This window comes from Egretta garzetta, unplaced genomic scaffold, assembly GCF_000687185.1.
Source record: "Egretta garzetta isolate BGI_Z169 unplaced genomic scaffold, ASM68718v1 scaffold57, whole genome shotgun sequence".
Lineage (NCBI taxonomy): Eukaryota > Metazoa > Chordata > Aves > Pelecaniformes > Ardeidae > Egretta > Egretta garzetta.
In genome coordinates this window covers 781,435-809,069 of record NW_009260180.1, presented here as the reverse complement: position 1 = coordinate 809,069, position 27,635 = coordinate 781,435, and the positions used below count along the sequence as shown (strand labels likewise).

At 38.1% G+C, this 27,635-nt stretch overlaps 1 protein-coding gene across 8 annotated transcripts in view; it reads left to right on the top strand.

The window, feature by feature from the left end:
* SUN1 (Sad1 and UNC84 domain containing 1) overlaps positions 1 to 25,975 on the top strand; it is a 33,421-nt gene extending 7,446 nt beyond the window's left edge. For 3 of the 8 annotated variants that reach the window (XM_035897205.1, XM_035897207.1, XM_035897208.1), the window contains 22 exons: positions 4,920 to 5,016; positions 10,159 to 10,353; positions 10,688 to 10,878; positions 11,990 to 12,013; positions 12,118 to 12,312; positions 13,904 to 14,026; positions 15,002 to 15,085; positions 15,398 to 15,508; positions 16,897 to 16,995; positions 17,657 to 17,750; positions 17,865 to 17,923; positions 19,073 to 19,218; positions 19,365 to 19,589; positions 20,084 to 20,170; positions 20,551 to 20,594; positions 21,619 to 21,754; positions 22,672 to 22,926; positions 23,463 to 23,547; positions 24,064 to 24,179; positions 24,642 to 24,809; positions 24,951 to 25,043; positions 25,488 to 25,975. In XM_035897205.1, the coding sequence (XP_035753098.1) occupies positions 4,940 to 5,016; positions 10,159 to 10,353; positions 10,688 to 10,878; positions 11,990 to 12,013; positions 12,118 to 12,312; positions 13,904 to 14,026; positions 15,002 to 15,085; positions 15,398 to 15,508; positions 16,897 to 16,995; positions 17,657 to 17,750; positions 17,865 to 17,923; positions 19,073 to 19,218; positions 19,365 to 19,589; positions 20,084 to 20,170; positions 20,551 to 20,594; positions 21,619 to 21,754; positions 22,672 to 22,926; positions 23,463 to 23,547; positions 24,064 to 24,179; positions 24,642 to 24,809; positions 24,951 to 25,043; positions 25,488 to 25,601 (2,721 nt within the window). In that variant the 5' untranslated portion in view covers positions 4,920 to 4,939 and the 3' untranslated portion in view covers positions 25,602 to 25,975. Of the gene's footprint in view, positions 1 to 4,919; positions 5,017 to 10,158; positions 10,354 to 10,687; positions 10,879 to 11,989; positions 12,014 to 12,117; positions 12,313 to 13,903; positions 14,027 to 15,001; positions 15,086 to 15,397; positions 15,509 to 16,896; positions 16,996 to 17,656; positions 17,751 to 17,864; positions 17,924 to 19,072; positions 19,219 to 19,364; positions 19,590 to 20,083; positions 20,171 to 20,550; positions 20,595 to 21,618; positions 21,755 to 22,671; positions 22,927 to 23,462; positions 23,548 to 24,063; positions 24,180 to 24,641; positions 24,810 to 24,950; positions 25,044 to 25,487 lie in introns of those variants that run through there. The other 5 variants (XM_035897210.1, XM_035897204.1, XM_035897209.1 and 2 more) reach the window with 5 other exon arrangements.
* The last annotated feature ends 1,660 nt before the right edge of the window (positions 25,976 to 27,635 follow it).

Here is a 27,635-nt window from a genome sequence, read left to right as displayed (position 1 = left end):
CAGAGGCCTGGTGAGGCTTGGGCACTGAAGTCTTTGTATGCGTTTAATGCTGAGGCGGCCTGGAGCTTCCTAGCTTATAAAACGGTTCGGTGTGTTGCCGTGCCATGTTTCAGGGGCTGCGTGTGTAAACAGTGAACAGACGTGTTTATTGTTTCACCGTAGCTGAATGTATAGCTAGTTTCTATCAACCTGCCTTTTAAAAAACATTTGAATGGGTACTTAATATGCAATATTACTGCTTTGGGATGAACCTCTTTTTCTCTTTTTGTTAGTAGCGTTGCAGTTTGGCACCTGTGTTTGGGGATCTTTGCCATAGTACTCGATGGTAACATCTAGTTTAGAATGTGAATTTTATTACTTGGCGTTTGTTTGCTTTTGTGTTTTTGTTTAAAAGGAATACATTTTAAGAATGTGTGTTTCAATAAAATGTTGCGTTAGCTTGGAGCTCTTTGCTCTTCAGCCTGTTTAAACTCATAGTTAATTGGATATGTGGAAACATTCTTTGTGGAGTCTATTTACTTAGGAGTTTGCCTTTTTTTTACCAAAAAGAGTAATTTTATTGGTTATTCCAAATAATAGTAGAAAATAAAAATTGAAAATACTAGTAAAAAATGGCTTGCTCTCAGGAACTGATAGGGTTGCATACTCCAGTTTCATTGTTATTAATAATTTGACCAAAAGTCTGTTTAGCTTTTGTAGCATTACTATGTTAAATCATAATGACTTAAACTTAGTTTGTTTGCTTTAAAAAGTAAGGATAGAATAGGTTCTACCTGAAGTAGTACTACCAGCATTTCTCCAAGACTTTAGATGTATTTTTTTACATTACAAGAGGTAAAAAAACTGACATGCTTTCTTGTAAATTTTCTCACTCTATAACAGACTTCCTGATGAATATTTCTACCCTGTCAAAGTCCCGTTTGTGAAACATCAATTTACCACTTCCTTTGTCACAAAGGATGTTAGTAAGGAAATGCCTAGATAGTATGTTGGTGGAAGTCTATTATGTGCCCAAAAAGATGTAGATGAGGGTTCATCCTTGTCCTTGCCACGTGCTTGTAGTGTCTATACAATGACTATTTGGTGCTGCTTCCCCTCTTGTGCTGCTTCTGTGCTTAAGCATCCCATCACCTTCCATGAAAGCCAGAAAGTTTGCTGCAGCAGTACTAGGGTTTTGTTTAGGCTGACTGATTCTGAAAGCCATTTTTGGATAAACAGGCTTGTGGCGTAGTGGTGCGGTCTCATCTCACTCAGATGCTTCGTAGTCCACATCCTCTGGAGGCAGCCAAGGGGCTTTGCGCAAAGGTAACTTCTGCTGCACTGATTACAGGAGTCCCTGTGCTTCCTCGTGTTCTGGCCAAGTCAGAATCTGTGTCTTCCCCTGCCCTTCTACTCTGCTGATTTATTGTAACAGTGATTCAGTTGAATTGCAAAGGAGAGGTGATACTTGAGATGATTATTGTTATCTGCTTCCCCAAAGAAGCAAATAATCCAGCTGTCTCCTGCTGGAATCTGGAAGTTAGTTTGTAAGTGAGGCACATTGTAGCGTCCACTTGCATTCTAGCTGAAATGTGTGCTTCTCTTTAATTGTCTTTAGGTTGCCTTAAAAATGTACTCTTATTACTTGTGGTTTTTTATGCAAGTACATGCTGAGTTCTTCCCTTAGCTCTTAGAAATAAATGCTTATGGGCTTTTGAGGAAGGAAAAAAGGCTACTTAAAGTTTGGGCCCACTAATGCTTGCAGCAAAGCTGATACCAAAAGCCTATGTGAATCCGAGTCCAGACAGATCTATGGTACCTAAGTCAGAAATCTGCTGGGCACTCAAGTGTTTAAACTGGAACGAAGTTATTATGTCTACCTCTCAGGTTCTCTGCCAAGTTTTGTGATTTTAAATTTCCAAAATATTTTATTAGCACATCTTTTTCTTTTCCAGTTGTATACAAAAGTTTTATAAATGAGAAGAAATAATATATGAAAGGTGGAGTGCTGTTAAACATGAGGGATCAAATTAGTGGGAGCTGTTGTCCTCCACCCACCCCTGGTCTGTTCTGTAGTTTAAGGTTCTGCTGTAATAAGTATGTAGAATATTTCTAAATAAGTTGAGTTGATTGTTTGTTTTGAAGAAATGGATAGCTAAAGTTAAGCTGTTGAACTAATAGCCAGGTTTTAGAAAAAAGTCCAGTTTCATAGTAAATTTTAGAGGCTTGTTTTTTAAAATTGTGGTGGTTATCTCTGAAGATTATTTTAAAGTTCTGCTCAAGTCAGTTAAAGCTGCTTTGTTGCTTTGGAAAATCGACTAGAGGTTTTTCCCGTTGAGTCTGAATTAATCTTGGAGCATCAGACAAACAGTGAATCAAACCAAGCCCCTACATCTTCTAAGAGTGGTTTGTAGCTATGTGGAGTTTAAATGGCAAACCTGTTATCTTTACCGGAGATCTTGGTGCTATGAAAACCAGCTATTAATAGACCTACGCATAAAAATACCTCCAGGGCTTTTCAGTTAGCAATGCTATTGTCAAGTATGTCTTTTATCTAATACTAACTTAATGATATATTTCAAACCTTAGCAAATAAGGAAAATGATGTAAATTCTAGCATTTTAATTCTTTAGAAATCAGGTGAATAGAGACTGGTGGGAAAGGGGGGGAACAAAAAAACGTGAAAGAAGCTGAGCCAGTATGTTATTTTTCGAAGTCTGCCTTTGCCCTGCCCGTATGGGTAGCAGAGACAGGGGGAGGCGTTGGGTAGCTACTGAAAAGCTTGCTCCCATAGCCTAGCTTTCCACGTGGGAAAATACAGCGGGGCGTCAAAGGCATTATGTCAGCTGTCGAGTTGCCAGTAAAAGGTAGATTTGTTGGTGAACTGATGTGTGCTAAGTAGTCAAGATCAGCTCCAGTGGAAACTAAACAGAGGCGTCCCTGGCTCGTGGTTTCAAAACTCTTTCTATTGGGATGGACCGATTTAAACGGATCAACCTTAATCATGGCTTTGAATTTCAATAGTCATATGTCTGAGAAGTCTGTGTTGTTATTGTTTGAGTGCAATGTGCTGTTATCAACAGCCCTCATCTTGAAATTCACTGTATTTCCACTTTCATTACTGAGGAATCATTGCTCTCTGATCCCTGTTTCCTATATCCTAAAACAAGCTCTTATTTGTTGTTAAAGTATGGCAGCAGTTGTTGTGCATTCTAGCAGTACTTGCTGCTTATTCTAGCAAGAGAATTAGACTGCTTTGCTAATACTTCCGCACTACTGATTTAAGCTTTCTCTAAACAAACAACAAATTTTATATACAAGCCAGTGAAAGCATTATGGCTCTGGGACAAGTGAAGCAAGTTGAGAGAAAGATCACTTAATGGAAATGCTTTCTCTACACGTCAGGTTTTTAATATTATAAATAGCAGAAATGAGAGACCTTATTTTTCATTAACCCCATAAATTCATGGGAGGTGCTTGCTTTCAGAAAGCTACAATGTTTAGGCTGTAAGTTTTGATTTTTTTTATTTTTATTTTTTTTTTTTTTAAATAGGAAGGAAACTCTGGTAATAATGGAAATATCCTCCTGCCTTACTGACATCAGGGTTTGGAGGCTACAGGCGGACTGACTAAGAACATTTTAGTGTTATGTGTGGGGATTTCTTTTTGAACTGCTATTACCTGTACCTGTAACTCTGTGCTTCTTGTCTATTTCTTATGTATGCATGCTATAGAAATGAAAACTCTTATTTCAGCATAGCAAAGTACATCTCCAAAATGAGATACTTGTTGATGTTTTGATTACAAGAACTAGAGTGTAGCTAGGGATATTTTTACCTTAATTTAGGCATGTCAACACAGTTGTGTGGAATATCTTTTACTGCTGCTGAAACAGGAGCCATAGATAATCTGAAAATAGCCTAACCATGCAAATTCAGGATGGCCAAATCCCTATTTGTTAACCACGAACAATCTGCTATCAACGAATCTTTTCTAGAAAAGCAAAACTTTTCTTGTGGCTAATAAAACTGAGAAGGGCTCAAGTATTTTTGCAAATATTCTGAACTTAAAAGTCAAATCGTACATAATGCCACGAGTAGTAACCCGTGCAGCTCTGCAAGTTTCTTGATACGACAACACCAGTTCTTATTTTCTTCCTAAAGCTGTAATACTTTTCAAAGATCCTATGAAACATTTTACAAGTGAGGGTTGGGTTGTTTTTTTTTTTTTTTTTTGGAAGTAGAAGGCACTCTGGAAAATGTACGTAATTCTAGCCATGTGAGTCATTTTGCAGTTGGCTCTTACGCTAGGGTGTATACTCAGTGTTTTTATGACAAGAATAAATTAACCAATACCAAATACTACAACTTGATGTGAAATGAAGGAAGCTCCCTGGCTGCTTAGTGGATGGTGTTCAAAGGTTGTAGAGTAAACCAATTTGACTATATGTAAAAACTTTCTCGAGTTTCAACTGTGTTATGCTTTGGTGCACAGAACAGCCTGTGCTTTGCTGAATGGGTTTTCAAAGCAAAATCCATTGTGAAGAGATCTCTGAAAGTATGGCTCCGTAGTTTTTTTAAATCTTTATGCTTAGCTTTTGGGGATGCTAGCATAACTTAGTTCCTGTGAAAGTCTTGTAGTGTAGTTGTGATAAGAGCTTGGCTCATATTACAGTAATGTTCCAGAGAACTTGGAAATTGCTGAAAATAGAATATCATAAAGAAAGTTGCGGTCAGAAATACACTGAGCTTCATGCAGTAATGATAAGGGATATCTAGCGCTAGCAGCAATACTGCTGAAGTACCGAGAGCTCCATATTTCTGGTAATGGTACCTTTTTTGTTTCAATGCTTCATAACACAGGCTGAACAGTGCCAGGGCTCTTACATTGACTTTATGTAATTATAAGTCATTGCATTACTTTATTTTCACCTTTTACAGTATGATTTGAATCAGTCAACATGGACTTTTCACGTCTACACACGTACACTCCTCCCCAATGTCTGCCAGAGAACACTGGCTATACATATGCACTCAGGTGAGAACTCTTTTCTTCTTGTAGAGAAACTGTCTGTTCTCTGAATGTTGTTAATTCTGGAGAGTTTAGCTTTCATGGTAAGTAGCTGACTTCTTTGAAGAAGCATGCTTTATCTAGTCTGTTTTGAAAATAACTGCTGTGTCCTAAGTGGAGGAAAGAATACATGCTGAACTAACAGGACAATGACTAAGATAATGACTCAGTGTTTATTAGTTGCTATGAATAAACTAGCCTCCGCCTAGTTACAACTACCGTTTTATTTCTATAAATACGACATCGAAATTCTTAGATGTTTTCTGGTACGTCTTATAATTTCTGTATGTGTTTTCTTTTGACTTGGCACCATTTTCACTTTAAAACACTGGTTGATGCGCACTCATTGCCGCTAGCATGGAACTTGACTGGAAGTTGCATATTGATTACTTTCTTAGCAAAACTGCTTGTTGTGTGAATGTAAGATCTGTATTCTAATGAACGTTTTTTTTCTTGTGTCTTTTTATTAAACTGACCATTATTAGACTGTTGTTCTTAACTAGCAAACACTACAAAGTTATTTTCGGCCTCCCATTTTGCTGCGTTAAACTGTTAGACATAGGTGTTCAGAAATGGATAGAGCTGGATAAGCTGAAGTTTAACCACTGACTTAATGAAGGCAAGTATAGTTAAACTAGGTTGAAATTAATTCATTGTGGCTCATTCTTGTATAGAAAGGAAGGATTAACAATGACTTTCTTTAAAATTTCCTCTTGAAAAGTTCTGTGAAGCCCCAAATAATAAAATAATGGGGGAAGACTGCTTGGTACGCAGCCCGCTTTCAGGGTGTCAAGAGTGAACTATAGTCTTTTGAGCAGAGTCTTGCTGTGTGTCTGCTTGCTGAATCTGTGCAGAATGCCATGTATTATACATGTAGCTCTTCCCACCTTGGGTCAATATATTCAGTATTGGAAGAATCTGAGGAACGGGTGAGTTAAGCAGAGTTGCTAATCACAAATACTTTCATGCTGAAGTTCACTCCTCCTCTCTTCTCCCCCGTTTGTTTTGCTTATATTCTGATCTGGCTTGTTCCGTCTTTGACAAGTTAATCTTTACAAAATCTGTCTGTGAAGGTTTCTTTAAAGAAATCAGCTTGTGCATGTAGCACTGCAGAAAGAAGTACAGTGAAGTTAGATACCACAAAGCTATTAATAGAGTTGGTTATGACCTATTAATAGAACTTATATTAATACTCACTGGGATTACTGTGTGTTCGTAACTGTTTGTAGTGCTTCTGCTTTGTGCTTTTACTCTTCCAGCCCAAATCAGAAAAGCATTAAACTGATATAACTAAATAACTGTTATCCTCCTCAAAATGCAAGTCAAACTTGTGAATCTCGCCCACTTGTCAACATGTAGCTTACACCCCCTTCTTCAGGCTGATCCTTCCTTTAGTCACCTTCATCTCTTGAGCTGCGTTGGTTTTGTCAATTCAGGTACCTTTAACACTGCTTTTTCTTCACAAATATGGATTAAATTGATAAGAATTTGGTTTTATACTTTTTTCCTGTGTCAGAGCACTAAATCAGGATGTAACTTTCTGCAAAATAGGTGAATAAAATCCTTTGGTGTTTTTTTACATGGGTTCTAGGACTGATCGAAGCAATAACTAAGCAACTCAAGGTAGTGTCCTTGGCCAGTTAATATAAGCAGTGCCCTGGTCAGAAAGCATATGAACATTCGTATATGCCTGTGTCCATGTTGGAAGACTTCTGTTTAGCTATAGTTCTCCTGGTATATTGCATTTATCTATTATTATCTTAAATAGTCAAGAACACTACTGCCTGTTTCATTCCAAGGAATGCTTATAAAATTAGTGATGGTTAAAGTCCTCCAGACAAAGCTATAGGTGTGCTAAAATTGACAGACCTTGTTCTCATTCTGCTTATAGATAAATTGGGAAATTAACCCACTGAAGTCTAGGACATTCTTATTCTGTAGAAGCTCATGGGAAGGGGATATCAAGGTAGTAGCTAAGAAGCTGGAAATGTGAGACCAGATGCAGTCAGCAGATCTGCCAGCAGCCATGGGGGCTGTTTGTTGGGGGAAGGAACCAGAGTCTGCACTGTTTCTGTAGGTTATCTAGGAGTGTAGGCTAATTGCATCTCACCTTAAATTTTTTTTTTTTTGTTAGTCAGTCCTATTGGATAGGAGTACCATCCATGTACAGGTTCATTTCTGTCCTGTGAAAGGAAAGACAGGGGTTTTTGTTTCCTGTAGTCTTCTCTCTAGAAGAAAAAAGGCTGCTTTCCGAAGCATGGAAAGCAAGATGGCAAGCTAGGAGACTTCTAGATACTGTACTGCTGACAGAGGATGGATAATTCTCCTCACTTTCATTGTGAAGAGCAGTATTATCCTGCATAAGCAAGGGAGAAGCTCTCTTTGTTTAAAGAGGAAAAGATCCTATGATTTTTTTTTTTTTTTAGATAGTAGAACCCAATTCCAAACTCTGTATTCAACCCCTATTGATAGAACTGCTCACTGAGATACTTAGTAACAGCAAGTGTTCATAAACAGAAACAAATTGAGGCTGGTCACAGCTGTCAGCTTGTCCTGTGTACTTTGTGTTCTTGTGAATTGAATATCTGTAAGAAACATTGGGTGAAGAGAAAAAGCAAATGCATAGTGGCAAGTGTAAATAGCAAAACTGAGTTCTGAAACAACTGTTTAGGGAGGGACTCAATAGTAAACTGTTGTGGCTGTGACCCTTTCAGAATGAACAACAGGAAGAGCTGTGTTAAGCACATATTCTCACTTCACATCTGTCAGAATGCAAGCTGTCTAAACAATATTTTTGAAAACTAAAAATTGTATCCTTTTGTACCTAATCAAATGTAGACTAAATCTGTTTTCACATGAGGAGCTCCTGTCTTATTTCCTCTCCCCCTTCCACTCAAATGTAATTCAGGATTAATAAGCATAATGTATATTGTAATGTGTACTGGCTTTGTCTTAAGCTGCGCTTAGACTTCTGGCTTGCACAGGGTTGCACTGCATGTTGGAGACCAAGGAGATCAAGCAGGTGCTGCCAAAGACCTGCCATCAGATCTGTGTGCCTCTGGGTGATCGGAGAAGTTATTTTGAACAAGCTCTGGTCTGGTCCTGTAGGTTGATTGCCCATTTGCTGCTGGAGCAACTAGATGTTTTCCTGCAGTGCATTGTCTGATTAGGGGTTTGTTTGTGTTTTTTTTTTTTTTTTAGCTGGAAGAAATGTAGTTCGTGTGCTCTCACACAGTCCCATCTTACGTGCTTTACTTTGCATTATGGAGCAATTAAGAAACTTGCTTCTAAAGCACCCACCTTGTCACAATTAAATCATTATTGTAAGTGTAGCTACTAGGCTTTCTGATGTTAACTTATTTGTGTGCCAAAGTAATACAAGGAGGCTTGGGGAGACCTTGTCATGCTCTACAACTGCCTGAAAGGAGGTTGTAGCGAGGTGGGTGTTGGTCTCTTCTGCCAAGTAACAAGCAATAGGGTGATAGGAAGGGGCCTCAAGTTGCGCCAGGAGAGGTTTAGGTGGAATATTAAGAAAAATTTCTGCACCGGAAGGGTTGCCAAGACTTGGAACAGGCTGCCCAGGGAAGTGGTGGAGTCCCCATCCCTGGAGGTATTTAAAAGACATCTAGGTGTGGTACTTAGGTACATGGTGGACTTGGCAGTGTTAATGGTTGGACTTGATGATCTTAAGGGTCTTTTCCAACCTAAACGATCCTATGATTCTACAATACATGTCATATTATTACTTTGTAATATTCTGCAGTCTTGAATGATTGCATAAGGAAAGTATTTCCATTAAAGTATTTTTGCACAAATACTTTTTATAGTAGCTGTTTATATGTATTTTCTAAAGGGAAAGCTTCAATTTCAAATACAGATTTCACAGTAGAATCTACTCATTCAGGTCTAATTTGTTTGCTTGTTTTTGTTTGGGTTTCTGGGGAGAAGGAGCTGCTTTAGTTAACAATACTTTGCTCAGCTCTTTTAAAAAACAAACAAAATCCCCAGGAATATTGAAGTAACTGCTGTTACAGCTCTGTATATCCCTGTGGTCCAAGAAGGAACAGGCTGTAGGAAAGCTGGCCTAGAGCACTTAGCCTTTTGATGCTTTGGGTCACAGTGCTGAGTGGTTTTAGGACCTGGCCTCCTGCTGTGCCATGCTCTGTAACAACAAGCTCTGCTCAGTTACATGACTGAATGTTGCCTTTGATTGGAAGTATGAGTATTCTGCTTTAGGCTAAACGGCTGTTTTAGTAAATGTGTTTCTTACCATCTCCTCTGTTTAATCTGTTTGAGTTTGCCTTGTGTTGCTGCTTTGTCTTCATTGTAAGTTTTCATGGGTGTTCTGAAAGAATCAAGCATAAAACTGTGGAGTAGAGTTCCTGGGGTAACGACGCAAAGTTTGTCTACATGTATGTAAACTTGCCTCTATAGGATAAAACAGAGAAAAACTGATGAAAGACTAAATATTTTTATTTGTTCAGTTAAACATTTCTAATGATTTGCATTAAATTAAGAAATCTGTTAAAACCACTTTTTTTAAAGTAATGGTAGTTAAACTAATGTAGGTAAAGTAGGGATGTCTTTTTTTTTAAGTATCTTAAGGGGGGAAGTTTCTACTTGTTGGGAGATGGAAATTCAGAGTAGCGTGGTTATGGAGCTTTGGTTTTCAAAACAAGGAACTAGCAAACAAAAAATAAACATTAACAAAAAATGAATCTTTAGCTTGCAACTTAGAGTGCATCATGATTTTAAATTTGCTGCTAGGCGTGGTGAAGAAACTGTCATGAATGGCTTCCTCTCTCAAATTGGTCCCAAAAGAACTAGGCTGTATAATGAATGCTTGCTCATGCTTTCCATGGTGGTTGTTTCTTCCTAACTGTGATTTGTTTTCAGTTGTTAAACTTTCAATATGAATTGCTTAAGAGAACCTTGAATATCTACATATTTCTAAATTATTTGGGTTATATGGCATATCTTGTGGGAATTGCTCCATAACCTCAGATACACTGCTTTTAATGGAAACTTAGACTAGCTTGAAGGGCATGTTTGTTACTAGGGAAATTTTCTCTTAAACCCAGTAACTTTGCTGTTTTTGTTTTGCTGCAGTTCAAGTTATTCTTCATCTGCTTTGGATTTTGAGACTGAAAACAAAATAGATCCAGTATTTGATTCACCAAGAATGTCACGGCGTAGTTTACGGTTAGCTGCTGCAGGATCTAGTAAATCAGATGATGCACGAAGGGATATGCTTCATGACAGCTCTTACGCCGGAAACATGTCCTTCAGAGAACAGTCTTCTAAGTAAGCATTTTTATTATCACAAGTTAGTTTATTGGTTGGAGTCTTGAGACTTCCTGTTTGAACACAATAATATAAACATAAGTTACCTACTGCTTTATTCCTTGTTCTTAGTGGTTACTGCCATACTTTGGAAATTATGTTCAGTATGTGGTTTGCAATGAAGTATTTCTAAAAGTATAGATGCTTCAAGGTGAGGATTTTATTTTAAACCTGATTTATTCTGTCTAGTCACATCAGTGTCAAAATACCTTGACTGTTTATTCATCTAATGAGGGAGCAAAAGAAATTTCCATCTTTAGTACTATGTCTTACTTGTCTTTGCTTTGTTTCCTAGCATGGTGAAGCAACGCAAAAGTATGAATAAACAATCTGGCAGTGTAAGACACACACCAAGGAAAAATCTGTCCAGCTCTTCCATTTTTAGCCAAAGCAGTTTCAATAGCCATGCCAGCGATGCATCAATGGTATCCACTGTATTGGATGAATCTTTAATTCGAGAGCAGACGGAAGTTGATCACTTCTGGGGTAGGCAACAATTGCTATTGCTTGTATCAAACTGTGAAAACTGCTTTTGATTTGGTGTGTATAAACGTACATTCAAATCTTCCTTGTTTTCCCCACCCATTTTTCCATCCTACCCCCAAACGTGTGCATGTACTTATACTTTTGCTGTAGATGTCTGCTAAGATCCCCGCTGAAAATTTACAATCCAGTGTGTAAACTTGACTTACTGGCATAGTCAACATCAGGATGTGTTGCACAGTCAAGTTAATATGCCAAGCAAACATATATAATTTTATAATGCAAGACCATAGATTGTATGGATGTAATTATCTCATCATTACTTTCTTCAAAATGTGCATAGAGTACTGTACTTAAAGAATGCTAAACATGTAACCTGTCTTTGAAAAGCCAAAGGAAAGCATTTTCTTGTTTGCTTATAGGCAGAAGTGTGTTTCAACTTAACATACCTTAACCCGAAAGTTTCAAATTAGTGGCACTTCAGGATTTCCCGAGAGGGCTTTTGTGTGTGGCTGGCTGGTTTGGTTTTGCAAGTATAGACAAGCATACTTTTCTGAAACCTACTTTTTCATTGAAGAGGAGAGTATGGGAGTTGTCTACAAAAAGACTTGTGTAGGAGATCAACAACTTATTATATCTCCCAATTCAGACTATTCATTTCTAGTCGATATGCTTGTGACCATCCCAGAGTCCTAGTGTAAAGAATTGTTTCAGTCTTGGTAGAACGCGTTCTAAACTTCAGGTTACCTGGCTCTTAAAGCAGGATCTTAAAGTGCAGTAGTACCAAAGTAGTTACCAAGCAACAGAAACAGCATAAGCTTGTAATTAGCTGCTTTAAAGTCACATGGGAGCTAAGAAAAGGTGTAGCTGTCACTCATATTATTTTGTTTGCTGCTTCTGTGGTAGAATGCTTTTCACTGTTACCCTTAATGTCTGAATATATGGATCTATGCATGTGATAGACTGCAAAATATGTTAAATACTAATCATAAAGTGGCTTTTCTTTGCAGTCTTAAAATTAGTGGGACTTTTAATTTGAGTTCGTGTCAGATATCATACTTGATTATGGGACTTCCTTATATTTGGGACCAAATTTTTTCTTTTTCCTTTGAAGGTCTTGATGAAGGTGACCCTAAAGGTAACTACGCTTTCCTTTTCATTCTACATGCATTCTATTTAATGGTAATGAGCGACAGTAATACTGATGTCAATGCACTGAATGTTTTACTCTTGGTTTGCTAGGTACTGATACTACACTGATGCAGGGAAATGGTGATACAGCAGCAGCAGAAATGCAGACCCCAATGATCAATGGCTACGCTTGCAGTGACTGCAGCATGCTTTCTGAACGGAAGGAGGTTCTTACAGCATACTCAGCTTCTCATGTGCCATCTTCCAGAATTTACTCTAGGGATAGGAGCCAGAAACATGCATCCAGTAAGTTACTTTCTCTTGTATTTTATCTGTAATTACCAACTTTTTTCAATGCTGCTGGAGGAATTAAACAATTTCAAAATGAAAATGCTGTGGTATCTTAACAAGTTACGTTTCCAGACTGATTGGAACACAGTGGGCAGTTCCAACCAGCGCTGATTGTAAGAGTCTTCTAATCCGGCATTGAATCTGTGTGTCTGTCTACAAAGTTTTTGTCTGTCTACAAAACTTCTTCTATGAAGGTGGCTTTTTCCACCACACCCACGCCACCCCACCCCCCTTTACATGATTTGAACTTTCAAGATGGAGCAGAATTGTTACTTTGCAGTGCTTCTGCTATCCAGGGAATCTGAAAGATACCTTTCTACTTCCTGCTTTTTTTCTCCTCATTGAACCTTGCAGCTTATTACAGTGCTTTTAGAAGCTAAACCTCAACTACTTGAAAAATAGAACTCCAAGGGCAAAAAAAAGTGATTCCAAATAGATTTTTTTTAGTGACTACGTTCTTAAAGCTCAAATCCAAATGAATCTGCTGTAAATAATGTTCTGCTTTTCCAAGGCAATCTCCATTCTATGGATGGTTGTCCTCAGTGTCTTGACTGTGTCTGCCTGCCTCTTGCATAGCATCTTGAATTTCTTGATTGTTGGTAGTCCTCGGTTACCACGAAGAAGTTGTTTCTTGAGTGGCCTTGAATTAGAAAGGAACCAATTTTGGGATTCTGTAGGTGTGTTGTGCTTGGATGAAGTATGTTTTCAATAGCAAGAAATTAGTTTGTTTAGACTATAAGGTGTGACTTTAAATGCTTTAAGGCAAGTATTTCTTTCTGGTTAACATGTAGCACAGGTAGGAATTGTTTCAGCTTGGCATAATGAACCACTTGATGACACTGTATGAAACCTGTTTTCTGTGCTCCCGAGTTTGTATTTGTGTAGGAGAATTTTACAAGGAACTAATCTTTGTACAGTCTTTTGAACTTTAATCCAGTGGTTTGGGTTAAACTTGGAGCAGGGGGCAGGAAATGGGGCACACAAACATGGCAGGTTTTTGGAATGTGGCTGATTGTAGGAAAGCAGCAGTGTGGGGGACTGCCGCTTTGTTCCAGTGGCTCTTAAGAAGTGTGTGTCTCTGGCACTTGAGGCAGACCACTGTAGTACTTCCTCCAATGTAAAGGTGGAGAAGGTGAAAAGTCCTCACCCTTTCAAATCCAAAATAAGAACGTAGTTTGTTTCTTTGGAGCTGTAACCCACAGTCAGTATCAACAGCTCACATCATTGAGAAATCCTGAGTTCTGTAAGCAAGGAATTCATTGCTATTTAGAGTTCTTAATTCTCACTAAGCAAAAGGTGTTCTTGCTGAAGCCATACATTCTGTCTTGGAGGTGTTTTCCATAGGATGTATAGTTCTTACAAAAGCTTTGCTGTAATATCTAATGAATCCAGACTTTTCAAACTACACTTGCTTAAGTTCACTCCTGGCTAAACAAAGGCTTTCTGTGCTTTGTCCTCACTTTTCCACAAGCTAATGGTCACCAGAGAATAGAAGTACATCTTTATATAGGTGAATAATTTGTATTCACACTGTTTTTTTCAATAGGAGGAACCTATTTCTACGTGAGTAAGATTCTGCGATTGGTCAGACATGCTGCAGCATCTTTTGCGTCACTATTAGTGCAACTATTTCAAATGGTTTTGCTGAAGCTGGGTTATGAATTTAAAGGTACCTTTTCAGTTGTCTTCCTTGGTCTCCACACAAAGCCAGCGTGTGTGGTGGGGGTTCTTTTTTCCTTATGGGCTTCATCTTTGTCACTATGGTGTTCTTTTTCTATAGTCTTTTGGCTGCCTCCTGTCTTTCTCCCTTTATTGCTATTATTTAATTCACTCAGTTGTGCTACCTTTCTCACACTTTCCCTGTGTTTTGGAAGTATCGGGATTCATGTAAGTGAGATCTGTGGTACAGTTAAGACTCACATGTTGATTTTTTACTAGGAAGTGATGAAGGCAATGTTTAAATTGAGAAGCTTAAGTTAATTTTTAAGAACTGTTTGGTGCGATAGTGTCAAATCCTAACTTTTCAATCTCTTTAGGTTTGGACTATCTTGTTTAGCCTTAAGCCCACTGTGCACTTAAAGCTTGATTTAGGTCTGTCTTGCAAAGCTGCTGTCATCACTCTGTGCTACTCTAAAGCACATCTTGTTTTCCTTGAAAAAGTTTGATTCTTTGGTGCTTTCTCTTCTATAATACATGATCTAGAGTGAATTAGAATGAAGTTAAATTGCCATAGGCAGAAGGTAACTGATTTTTGTGTGTGAATAAAAATTTGTTCTTTCCCATTCTCTGTGCCTCAGTGCCTTTTAACTTGCTAATGCTCTCTTCTCAGTCTTAAGATCTCTGATAAAATCAACACAAAGATGCAAGGGTGTGCCCATTTGACAGAATGGTGGGAATAAAGACTCAAGATTTGATGAGTTGTTACTTAAGATTTTTTTTTTTTTTGAACCAAAAGGTCCTCTCTTACTTAAAGAAGAAAAAATAAGATTGTACAGAGTAGGCTTCTTCCTTGACAGTTTTTTAGGCTTCTGGTGGGTAACCTGGCTCTAACAGTGTACTAAGGTAGTTTAGCTAAAATGTTCGTATATGAAAGGCTTTGAACTTGAGAGTTACATTCCGTGTATGCTTTTTGAATGTGGTGCAGCTCACTCAGACTACTGTGGAAGCATGAATGTAAAGGAGTTTTACAGAGAAGATAGCCATCTGGGTGCAAATGAGGAATCAATATGTAAGTATAATGATTGATGTTGTCTTTTAGCCTTGGGCTGTACACCGGGTTGTTGCTGTAATAGTAATAGCAGCTGCCCCATGACTATGGAAGCTACGAAGTAAACGTTTGTTTTGCAATTTAGTTGTAGGGGTGAGAACAGTGATTGCCTGGTGTGCTGCAATATTTCCCCAAGGAAGTTTTATTCCACTGAAGTTTGCTTAGTGGTTTCTGGTTTGACAACTGATATGACAAAATAGACTTGTTCAAGTTATCTTGTAATGATTTGATCCTGGCTTTGTCCCATTAATCGACTGTTACCACAATCAACAGGTGATGACTGTAAGGGGAAGAAACACCTTGAAATACACACCACAGACCACATGCAATCCTCATGGGCTAAAAGGGTAGCAAGGACCATTTGGCACACCTTTTCTTATGCAGGTTGACTTGGACCTTTTTTTCTTTTGCTTTTATTTTGCATTGCAATCTCACAATGTTAATCATAGATATTGGTTTGTGTTTGTTTTTTTAACCTTAATCTATCAAAGTAGATTAAAAGTGTAGTATGTCTAGAAAATTGACTTAACACATTTCCTGTTTGGCTTCTTGCTCTGATACTGGCTTCTGTACAAGCTTGGCAGACTGCTTACCTATTAGTAAAAGCAAGGTGTAGGGACAGGATACACCTTGTATGTTAGAAAGAACAAGTCAGATTGTTAATTTATTGCGCTTTGGGGAAGTCTGTATGCTCGATAGGTTGAAAAGCTGCCTTTAAATGAAAGCAAGATATGAGGTATTGGTATGCAGATTATTTGAATAAAGGGTTTTTAACATTTTATTTTTGTTCTAGTGATAGTCAATTTTTACAGGAACCTTATATAGGGATAGAATCTTCCCTGTGAGATGAGCATTCCCTAGCTTGAATGACAGAGGCATCAAGGATCTGTTGAGTGCTCTTTATTCAGCAAAGGAAAATGATTTGAGACATTCCAGTCACCTAAATGCTTTGCAAAATATTGGGTTGGTATATCTATAATCCCTCAGATTAACCCAGGCATATCTGCTAATCTAAAAATATAGGATTATTTTCTAAATGCATACTATGTAGTTTGTTCTGTAGCGCAAACAGTCTTAGTCTGATATAATAACTGTTGGTGTCAGTGGGCTTTAAGTTACAGCATTTTGTTACAGTGAGTTGTTTTTTTGTTGTTGGTTTTGGTTTGGCTTTAAGAGGCTCAAAACTGACATACTGAAGATCCTTGGGAACATTCAATTTAATGAAAATTTACTGCTTGTAACTTTTAGTAGGGAATACTTTCTCTTATTTATCACTATTTCTTTAGACATCATTTTTTAGTTCTTTCACTGGGATTTACAATTTTTAATTGTTCCCTCTTTGGAACAAATAAGATGCTTTTAAAGTAATGATGTGCTTAAAACTTGTTTTTATGGTAGTACTTCTTTTGCAATTCTCTGTTATACTTAGCATGGCATTGTTAAATAACCGCGCTACAAAAATGTAAAATTCATGTCCTTTTTTTTGAGAAATGATATTCTAACTGCGCAGATGCTGTTGATAATTCTGTTTATATGTGAGGATTCTGTTTCTAAATTGTCTTGGTTTTACTTGGTTTCATATTTATTACTGGTTTGCTTTGCTTTTAAGTAGTGAAGAACAAAGTTTTTAGATTACTGAAAGGTATGGTTTAAAATTATGCAGAACATGTAATGGGCAGGGGATTGGGTCTTGGTTTACTGCATGTATTGCAGGAGAACCTTAAGCTCACTTATGTATGTTACCACATAGAGTTAATTTTGTTATAATCTAGGTTACTTTATGCTTCACATGTTGCGAACAGTGGGAGCAACGGGATGGCTTGTGTCTCAGAAGGTGTTGTCTCTACTTTGGCTGGCCATTCTTTCTCCAGGTTACTATCCTAATCCGCGTGTGTGTGCATTGCCTGTTCCTTCTGACAAACTAGGAATCTGCTGTACGTGGCTTACACTAATTCCACTATGCTTATGCTGTAGCTTTTGTATCTTGAAATGCATGTGCTACTCTTTCTTTATTGACCACACTATGCTTAATGAGAGGGTATATTTCTGTTCACCGGCTTAGTGGAAGACTAACCAGAGTGTTTCATGAGGGAATGAGTGTGTGAATAGCGCAAAATGTTGGGGTGTCAAGAATAATGGGGTGTGTTTGGTTTGGTAGTTGCTTCCTATCATGGTATTTTCTTAGCAAAAACTGATGCTGCTAATCTGTGCGTTTCTTGAAACACACTGTGGCCTTCAGTGCGTGGTAACTTGGATTCAAGCATTAATATTGAATTTCTGGCAAGATAACAATGTTACAACAAATGAGCATTTAATCTTTTTGCATGACTATTGGTTTTGTTGAGTAGCTGATGCTATAATGCTGTCATACTTGTGATATCTAGATGTCAATAAGCTGCACGCGCTGCCTGTACTCATGCATTTCTCTGCTGTGCAAAGTATTCTTGGCCGCAGTTGCATGTCCCTATGCTTGGTTTCTTTGAACATGTGCTGCAGTAATTACGTTTCACACTACCACTTTTTGTCTTTTAGGGAGGGCAGCTTCTGGCATGTTCAGGTTGCTTAGAACTGGGTGGTATCAACTTGTTACTCTGATGTCTTTGCTCAAGGTGTTTCTTCTTAGAAGGTGTGTATCCTTTGAAAAAATTGTTTTGTGAGCAAATCATTTACCCAGTTATGATAGAAAACAATAAAATGATACATCTGTCATTTCTTGTAAACTTTCTTCTCTCTTCTCTAGATGCCTTCCGAAGATCTACAAGCTATTACTGTTTCTTATCCCACTCCTGTTTCTACTGGGTATGTGAATCATTTAGTTATAAATTGGTGTATGCTTACTACAGCTGTTCCAAAATAGCATTTTAGTTGAACTTTTGGTTTATGAAGAAGATGCAGAAGCAAAAAAAAGTGAGTTTGTGAATGCGGCAGTATTTCAAGCTTTCAAAGCACTGAGAAGTCAGTGAGCTTTCCCCTTCCCGTGAAAAGAATACCCTTCATTTAATTTCATAGAGCTCTTTAGACGGAGAGAGTACGTGAGTAAGAAAAAGGACTTCAGTGCATTTAGTTTTTTTCCTTTCCATAGGAACAGCAGTGAGCTCATAAAGAGTAAGCTGTGTACTGATTGCTTTGATTGTTGTCAAGTGCGGTTTAAGTTCTTTTACCAACTTATCCTAAATCTTTCCTTTGCTCAAGCCCATGTATTAGTTGCTTAAAATACTGCTCTCTGGACTGGTTAGTTCCAGGCCAGCTGTCTAATTTGAAATAAACAAAGCCAGTTTAAAATACCTACTGGAAGTGCTGGGCCATTTCTGAAAAGCAGTTTCATGTCTTCACATGTCCTAAAAAAACTTGTAGCTATTTTGTAGAGAAGATGAAACTTCTCAGAAACTTAACACTGGGGATTCAAAGTCTTCTGTACTAGGGAGAATAAGAAAGGAAGAAGTTGCCCCAGGTAGAAAATGCTGCTCCTTCCTGATAAGGTATTGCAAAAATAAGTGTAATCTTTGAAATGCTAGGTTGTTTCCATGGAAGCCTAAGTTTCCTCCAACTTCTATTAGTTATTATGCAATGTGGTATGTAGTAAGTAGGATATAAGGCAAGGTATTTTCCATTGAGATAAAGAGCAGTATTTACATCTGCCTTCAGTGAGCATGGCCTGTCTTAATCAGTAAATGAGATCTAGGTCCTAGGGAAGCAGTAGTATGAGATTAAGGATATATTGTGATACATGTAAGCGCAAGTTGCCGGCCTTGTAGCTGTGTGAGTGGAACTGATGGATGTTCCCTAATATTTTTGAGTGCTTGACTTAATAATTTTAAAGCTGGCTCATGCTGATTTTTATTTGGACTGGATTAATGTCCACTGTGTGACATCTACCTTGCAAACTTAAAGTGGCTTGTATCCTTAAGAAAACTATTAGTAGATTTAAGCTTTCTGTTTCTGATCTAGGTATATGGTTCTGGGGGTTTGATGGCTTCATTTCATTATTACCTTCATTGAACTGGACAAGAACTGATAGAATACAGCGAATAGATGAGACTCTTCGTGTTCCTGAACCACAAGCTGATTCTTTTCACTCTGTGCAACCTCCAAAGGTAAGGGAGAACAGTCTAGGGAAGAACTTTCATATCTTTTACGACTTCTTAATTCCCATGTCTTCAAAATTTGGCAATAATTACAAAGGTAATGTAAATAAATGTCTTGGGTTTTATACATTAAAAAAAAAAATTTTATACCTTAGGATACAATAAGCATCTTTGATTCTGGTCGTATAAGAGAGCTGGAAAAGCAAATGGCCTTCATGTCTGACAGATGCCATCACCATGATGAAGAATATAGCAAAGTGATGCTTCTACTTCGTAATCTTCAAGATCAGGTTGCCCAGATGAGTGACAAAAGTGAAACATTGAAGCTAATAAAAAATGTGATAGGTCAACATCTTAAAGATATGAAACTGGAGGAAAGGGTAAGAGTCAGTTATTGATGCTTTCTGTTACTGATCAAAGCATTCTGTTTTAATAATGCAGATTATTAGCGATTTAGGATTCTTCTGTTACAGAACTTACTGATAGGTACTAAATGCCAGGGAGTTGTCATTGGCATTTGTTCCTCCTTTGTTGCTGACAAAAAATTAATTCCAGATGGGTGGTCTAAAGCAGAATCTTACATTGCTGAAAAGCAGCTGGATTTATCCTGTTTTCATATATAGAAAGAAAACCGTAGGAAGGACTAGTGACAAAGAAGGGATTTTGTGGTAAACTTGCCTGTGTATAAGCCCTACTACTGCTGAATCAGGCCTCTATTTTAATTACAGATTTTATAATTTCTCACACTACCTGCAGGATAAATCACTTAAGCACTCGCAGAATGAAATAAAAATTATGCTTTGTAGAAAATATCAGTTGCGCTGCTTGTACTCCAAGAGAAAATGCACCATCTCTTTCTTCCCTGTTCTTTAAGCCTGACTTCCTGGCTTTACATAAAGAACATGAGTTGCGCATCCTGACGCTGGAAGACCTTCTTGGAAAACTCTCTTCTGAATCCAAGGTATTGAAAGTTAGCTTTGCTAACTCGCTGTAATGGTAACCCGTTGATAAACTAGACTAAGCTTTTTGTTGGCTATCCCAAAACCCAGTTTGCTTTACTCCAGCTATTACAGTTGTTTAAGTCTCAAAACTAGTTTGTGTTCTTGCTCCCCCTTCTTGGAGGGGGTTTCAGTGCAAAGATTAAAAATTATTCCCTTGACCAGTGAGGCAGATTCTATTTGGAATAAAATCTTATTATACAGAGGCCACAAACAGAAGTATGGGGACGTGGTCCTGTATAGGTGGTGCTAAAATCTGTCATTTTCATTTACCATTCTTTATAATCTTTCTGTCACTTGTGTTTCTTTTTCTATGTTAAAACTAACTCTTGTATTTTTTTAGGACATCCAGAAGGAGCTTGACATAGCCAAAGCAAAAACAGTGAGGTATAAGCACTTTTCAAATATATTTTGCTTTTTCAATCTTGGTGATATGTGTTCTTCTTTGAAATACAACAATACTTCTCTTTGTGTGAGTTAACTGACCTTAAGAATTTGCCTTGTCAGCAAGAGTACTTCTGTCTTAAGTAGGCTTCACCTGCAATGCTGAACATCAGCACAAGGCCCACTGCCAGTGTGTGAGCAATCGTACAACTACATTTTTTTTAACAGAGAAAACTTTATGTAGTGGAGAAGAATGAGTGACTTCTCATCCTTTTATAAATGGATTAGAATTTTTCCTTAAATTGCTTAGAGAAGTATACAATAAGTGCTTTTGATAGGCTTTATATTTAAATTCTTGAGTTGTATCAATTCTAACCTTCATCTCTGTTTTTGATTTCTCAGCTGTGCTACTTCCCACTCGTGTACTGTGTAATACTGGCATAAAAACTGCAGCACTTCATTAGATAGTTTCCCCATTGGGAAAAGGAAAAGACAATTATTTACTGAATTGTCATTTAAATTAGATTTAAATGTAAAATGGCTTTAGAATGATGGCTGATACTTTTTCCCATAGCATGCCCTGAACACTGATCTATATTGGTCACGTGTGACCTGCTACTTAAGCTCAACTTGACACCAGCCTCTAAAGTTATTCTCGTTTAAGTAGGTAACCTAAAACTAGTTCTAACCAATGGCAAACTCATGTAAAGTTTGACTGGTTTTACAGAAACATTACATTCCCCAAAATCTACATATGTTTGAGTTATTAACTTGTCAGCCTGGTAATGTTCTAAAGTCATCACTGCTGGATTTGTTCGCAACTTCAAAATACTTTGCTTTGAATATATTAATCCTAAGTGTGCCTTAAATAACATCTTCAAGGAACTGCAAGCTCCCAATGTCTATCATGGTGAATACTGAACTAGGAAAACACTTTGTGAGGACGTATTTGTCTAATACACCGTTGGAATTTGATGGAATGTTTCAAACTACTCTGTCCTAATTATTGATTCCTTGTTTTTGTCAGAGATGATGATGAACATAGTCAACTTCTGTCTAAAGTTAAAATGCTAGAACTAGAGTTGTCTCGGATGAAATCGGAGCTGTTAGCTGGGGAAAGTGTGAAAATGAGTTGTGAGAAAATAGACGTCATTCATGAGAAAGTAAGTTCTGTAACTGTCACAGTAAAACTTGGTCTTACTTGATTTTGTTCACTAACTTCCTTGAAATGCACTGCAGTAAGTAACATGGGGGTAGTATCCATCTTAACAAATGGTAGCGTTTTATGTAGTGACACTGTGCATTTTTCCCTTAGTGTGTAACACTTTACTAGACAAGAGTTTATGGCTTGTTTTCTACAATGCCAGGGTTTTTTGCATTTAAGATACGATGCAACAGCAGTTCTGTACACAATACTTTGCTGTTCTTACTGGTGTGTTTTGCCAGCCCATGGAAGTGTGGAAAATAAACTTGCATAAAAACAAGTTAAGTTTGTTATTTGAGAGTTATTTTAAAAAATCACACTTAAATTCTTTTGAAGCGTTTTATAAGGTCTGACTAGAATGTAGCCAACAAAATGCAACAGTAAATAATGGCACGGGTTTATCAACTTTGACTAAAATATGATCTTGTGATAATGCTCAAACATTATCTAGCTATTGTGTATGAAATCAAAGCTTACCATAAGTGAGTGATTAAGAAGTTGCTTAACAAGTACAGTTGCTCCCCTTACAGTTGCTACAGTGCTGTCTTTGAACTGTTGCAGTCAACTTTTTTTTTGTTCTGAACTGTTTGTCAGACCACTAACATAAACTGCCTGGTTTGCTAGGGCTTTGTTTGGTGCATCTTGTTCACCAAACCGATGAAGCGTCCAGATTTCCAAGGTGTTCTACTGCACACCTGACTGTTCTGTTGTTCCAGTGTAAGTCAGTGTAGTTAAAACACGTGTGAAAGCTAGACTTCTGTGTAGCACTGAGTGTCTGTATTGATTTCGCATGTGCCTGTTTTATATATAATAGTATTACTTAATGGTTTATAAAGACTAATAATTTCTATTATAAATGTTAATGGCTTCTACTAGGTAGGTGCCCAGGTCAAAGAATCTGTCAAGCTAATGCTTTTTGGTGATCAACAAGAAGACTTCCCTGAATCGCTTCTCCAATGGCTTATGACCAATTTTGTGAGCAAAAGTGACCTGCAGACTTTGTTGCGGGATCTAGAGTTGCAGATCCTCAAGAATATTACTCTCCATATGTCTGTTACAAACCAAAAACTAACATCTGAAGTAGTAACAAATGCTGTGACTAATGCAGGGATTTCTGGAATCACAGAAGCGGTGAGTGAGTTTAAGTGCTCAGAAGTTTAACTAAAACTGTGAAGACTCCTTTTATAGGCATTTTGTGGAACACGACTGTCAGTATAAATATTAATGGTTTTAAGAGAAGTCAGGAACATTAACTGAAATGGGGAGAGCTACGGAAAATGCTTTATCAAGTGTGTTCTTACAGCATTGCTTGTTGCCTGTTGTGAACATTTGTGGTTTTTTTCAAAGTATGCTATCTTGAAAATTGAAGAATTCCCATGAAACAAGTATACCAAAGAAATGCAGCTCAGGGTCTTGGGAAGGTGAGGGAAAGAATGCAACTTTCAAAGAAAACACCAGTCACTATGCTGTATGATTTTGTATTTTAAGACTGACAACCATGCATTAAAAATGGCCTCTGTCTTTGCAGAGGCTTTCAAAGACTTGTGATGGGAATGCAATGTCTCAAAAAGATGCTTGCAGCTTCACAGATGTGCTTATATCGATTATTTTATCACTTAATATTACTAAAATCTTTCCATTCTCTTCTTCTATGTGTACATCTGCAGCAAGCACAAATTATTGTAAACAATGCACTGAAACTCTACTCTCAAGACAAGACTGGTATGGTGGATTTCGCCTTGGAATCGGGAGGTAAATGGAGGAAACACCATTTTCACTATTCATGTTATTTATAGTATTTACTCAAAATCTTAATGAAGACTAAAGGTTAGTAGAGCATTCTTCTGTGTTGCTTGATCATCAGACTCCTGCAATCTGTGCGTGTTGTTCACAGCCAGATATGTGTTCATATCAGCCTAGGTATGCATGGAGAATGATACAATAGTTCTAAGCGTGTGTACAACTGGATAATGGAGAACCACCGATCTGTTTGTGTGGGGTGTACACACCACTGAACTCGCTAGGGAAAAAGGTGTGGTTTTCAATCCTTTTAAATGAAAGACTTTAAGCGTGTTCTTAAAATAGCATGGTACTTGATAGAAGCATTGTATCCCCAGACAGTTATTGGACTTTAACAATATTGTTAATAGCTTTTTATGAGGAAAATAACTGGTATATTCATTAAGCTTTTTGTACAAATTTCTGCAAGAAAAGTCTTCAGGAAGAAATGAGTAATTATGTCTGCTAACCCAATACATCTCTTTTGAGGTGGCAGCATTCTGAGTACTCGCTGTTCTGAAACCTATGAGACCAAAACAGCATTAATTAGCCTCTTTGGAATTCCTCTGTGGTACTTCTCTCAGTCTCCCAGAGTAGTGATTCAGGTAATTAAAGGCTAAGTAAACAAATTCAGCAATGTTATTTTGTGTTTGAGTGGTTTGGATTGTTTTTTGGATGCTGGATGTTGCTGTCTGTAGTATATTGCGGTGCACGGGTACTTTGACCCATGTTCCCAAGAGTGGGATTCTTCCAGTAGCTCCTGGGCACTGCTTAAGTCCTACTCTACCAAAATTAAGACCCTGAAGGGAGGCTTGGGTGGTACATTGGACTCGTGCAAAGTGTGAGCACTGGGAGGGTTCCTGTTGAGAAATAGGTAGTTCAGGTGGATGTGCTGCCTTCCTGAAGAGCTCTACCAAATAGATTATATTCTGCCCCTTACTAAGACTGTCCCTAATAATTTGGAATTTATTACAACTCTTCATTACAAAAAAAAAAAGTTAGAAAATGCCTGTGGCTGGTTTTTTTTGGTGGTGTGTCCCATTGTGTTCTCTGCCCGTTCTCTCTAGCCGGACATGTATCCAGGAAACTGCTGGGCATTCAGAGGATCACAGGGGTACCTTGTTGTTAGACTTTCAATGAAGATCTACCCAACTGCCTTTACAGTGGAACACATACCAAAAACACTGTCACCAACAGGAAATATCACCAGTGCTCCTAGGAACTTTTCAGTATATGTAAGTCTGTCTCTGAACTTAACTCCTGGTTTGATAAGACTTCTGAATGCTGTCTGTTGATACTCAGTTATGGAGGCATGCTTCTGGTTTTGGTTCAATTTCAAATTTGACAAAGCAAAAATCTTTATCCTGTTGTTACAGGGTCTAGATGATGAATATCAAGAAGAAGGTGAGCTTCTAGGACAGTATGTCTATGATCAAGGAGGAGAACCACTGCAGATGTTTCCAGTGATGGTAAGTCTGGATTAAGATTTGAAGTGTCAGGAGAAAGACACTCGTATTTTCTGAGGTAGCACACAATGAGCAGTGAAGGAAAAAGGCCTCTGCCCAGCAGAGGTTGGGCACCACAGAAACTGAGGCAGAAAGTATCCACCTATCTGCTTCAAAACCTGTGGTCTAAATAGATTAGAAGGGAGGAAAAGTTTGTTCCATCTGGACACCAATAGTATGAAGATGCTAAACATATGAAGAGTCTGCTTCGTGCTGCTTCTGACTCGCTTCACAAAACACTGGTTGGAAGGCAAGGAAGGTTCTGTTCAAAGCGGCAGAAAGCTCCCACGGCATGACTTCGTTACGAACAGAAGTTGGTAGTTGCAGGAATCTAAGAAAGCAACTGCAGTTGCACCTGTTTGCGCTAGAAACCTAACTCTGGTCTGTCTCTGCTTTTTCCTTCTCCAGGAGAAAAGCGACAACGCATTCCAAATAGTGGAACTGAGAATTTTTTCTAACTGGGGACATGCGGAATATACATGCCTTTATCGGTTCAGAGTGCATGGGAAACCTGCCCAATAATCTTCTACACTACAGCTTGGGTTGTTTTTGTTGTTGTACATTTCGTTCTCAATTTGTATATACCGGAAAGCATAGAACACTGGAATCCTTAAAGGACGAGGATGAAGGAGAAATACTGCAGAACTATTGGTGATCCTCTGATAAAGGCAGAAGACTGTCAGCAGAACTGTATAATGAATAATTTTTATTTGCTCTAATGCTCAGCTTGTAATTGCCAGTTAGCTTTATATTTTTGAGTCCATGCTGAGAGAAACAATGCATGCAAACTACTCTGGTTCATAAAGCTCAGTTGGCAAACAGGTGACACCTATTTTATTACAAATGAATGTATAGGGTTTTTTAAAAGAATAAACCACACTTTCTGCAACTAGGAATCTGGGTTTTTTTGGTTTGCTTTGGTTTTTGTTTTTTTTTTTTTTTTAAACTGGGACTTAACTGCTTACTTCTGTTAGCTTGGCACCATAAGCCAAAAACTGTGGTACCTTTTAAACACTGACTGTGGCTAAAGGTGTCCTTCTGTTGACCCTTGGCTTTGACCTTTTTGGTGGATCCAAAAGGGCTTCTTTGATACTTGTTGAATATAATAAATATTACTGTCAGGGAGAGTTAATGCAACCAAAACTAGTTTAAACACCAGCGACTGAGAATGCTTTACTGTGACTTGTGGCCATGAATTGCTCTAAAAGTCAGGGATAACTTTGAGTAACTGAAGTTATTTTAAGGGTTTTTACCATAGCAGCTTGGTCAGTTTGTTCTTTAGTGTTAACTCCAAATCGACCTTGATGTACTGACTAAATGGATCGGAGCTGATAAGCCTGCTAAATTGCTTAGTAAATGACAGCATACAGCAATTCATCTTAATTTGTCAAAAGTGATGTTGGGACGGTAATTCCTTAGGCTGGTTCATGGTTATACTTGGGAAACGCTGTACTGTGAGAGCGCAGAATGTGGGGAAACAAGGCTGAAGCAAAGCTCACTACTTGGCCTTCACAAGAGGGACTTGGCCGAGTAGTGCCGTACGGCGACAGACGGGCGCTCCCGCGTCATCCCCAGAAGCCTTAGTCGGGTATTAGCAGATTAGTGATGCCTTGCTCTCAAAAGCGACATTTCCATGTAGAATGAGATGAAACTGTGTACTGCCCCCCTTAGGATTGCTACTTTTGAAGATCCTTTTCAGAAAAGATTCCTGAAATGTACTCGTATGCAGTATTTTTATCTTGCTGTTATAATGTATTTTATAGTTACACATGAACTGTTAACTCATGGAACTGCTGACTGGTTTTCTGAATAGTTATGTATGTTGCACAACAGTCCTCGAAGGTTTAAAAAAGTCTCTGCGTGGAGACCTTTTTATTATTTTTATTTTTTTTTCACGTGAGCTAGAGACAGAAGCTATGGCCTACGCAGAGGAGCTAGACTACACCTGTACAGGAGTTTTTCACACTATAGGTTACGTATTTAAAATTAGAATTATCTTGTGTAAATTGAAATTAGGTAGCCAGGGTGGGAATATTTTGAATAACACTAACTTATTTTTAAAAGAGCAAGATAGGACTTTGTGCAATGTATTTTTGTAAATGCTTTTCAAAATGTCTGTTGCTCCTTGCTGCCTCCAAACTGACAAGATGCTATTGAGATGTTTAAATAAAGAGTTTTAATTTTTGAAAGTGCATGTAATATTTGAAAGAAGAAATAAAGCTGCTTTTCTGTATTTTTTTTTTTTTAATCCCCTGCTTAAATAACCGAGGAGAGGGGCGACTCTCACTCGCTGCATGCCATGGTGGTGGGCAGAATCCGCTTCCCCGGGGGGGCTGCGGGAGCAGTGTGGGGTGAGCAGTGAAATAGCGGGCCCTGGGTTCTTCCTTCAGCACGCAGGGGCAGTTTTGAAGGAAAAAAACCCCAGAAGCTGGTAGTTGCTCGCTGCTTTGCACTGCACTTTGGGAAGGTCCGGGTTTTGATTTCTCTGGATTGGTGTTGGGGGGGGTGGGGTTGGGGTTTGTTTTTAACCGGTCCCTCAGCCTTGCCAGTTCGGTT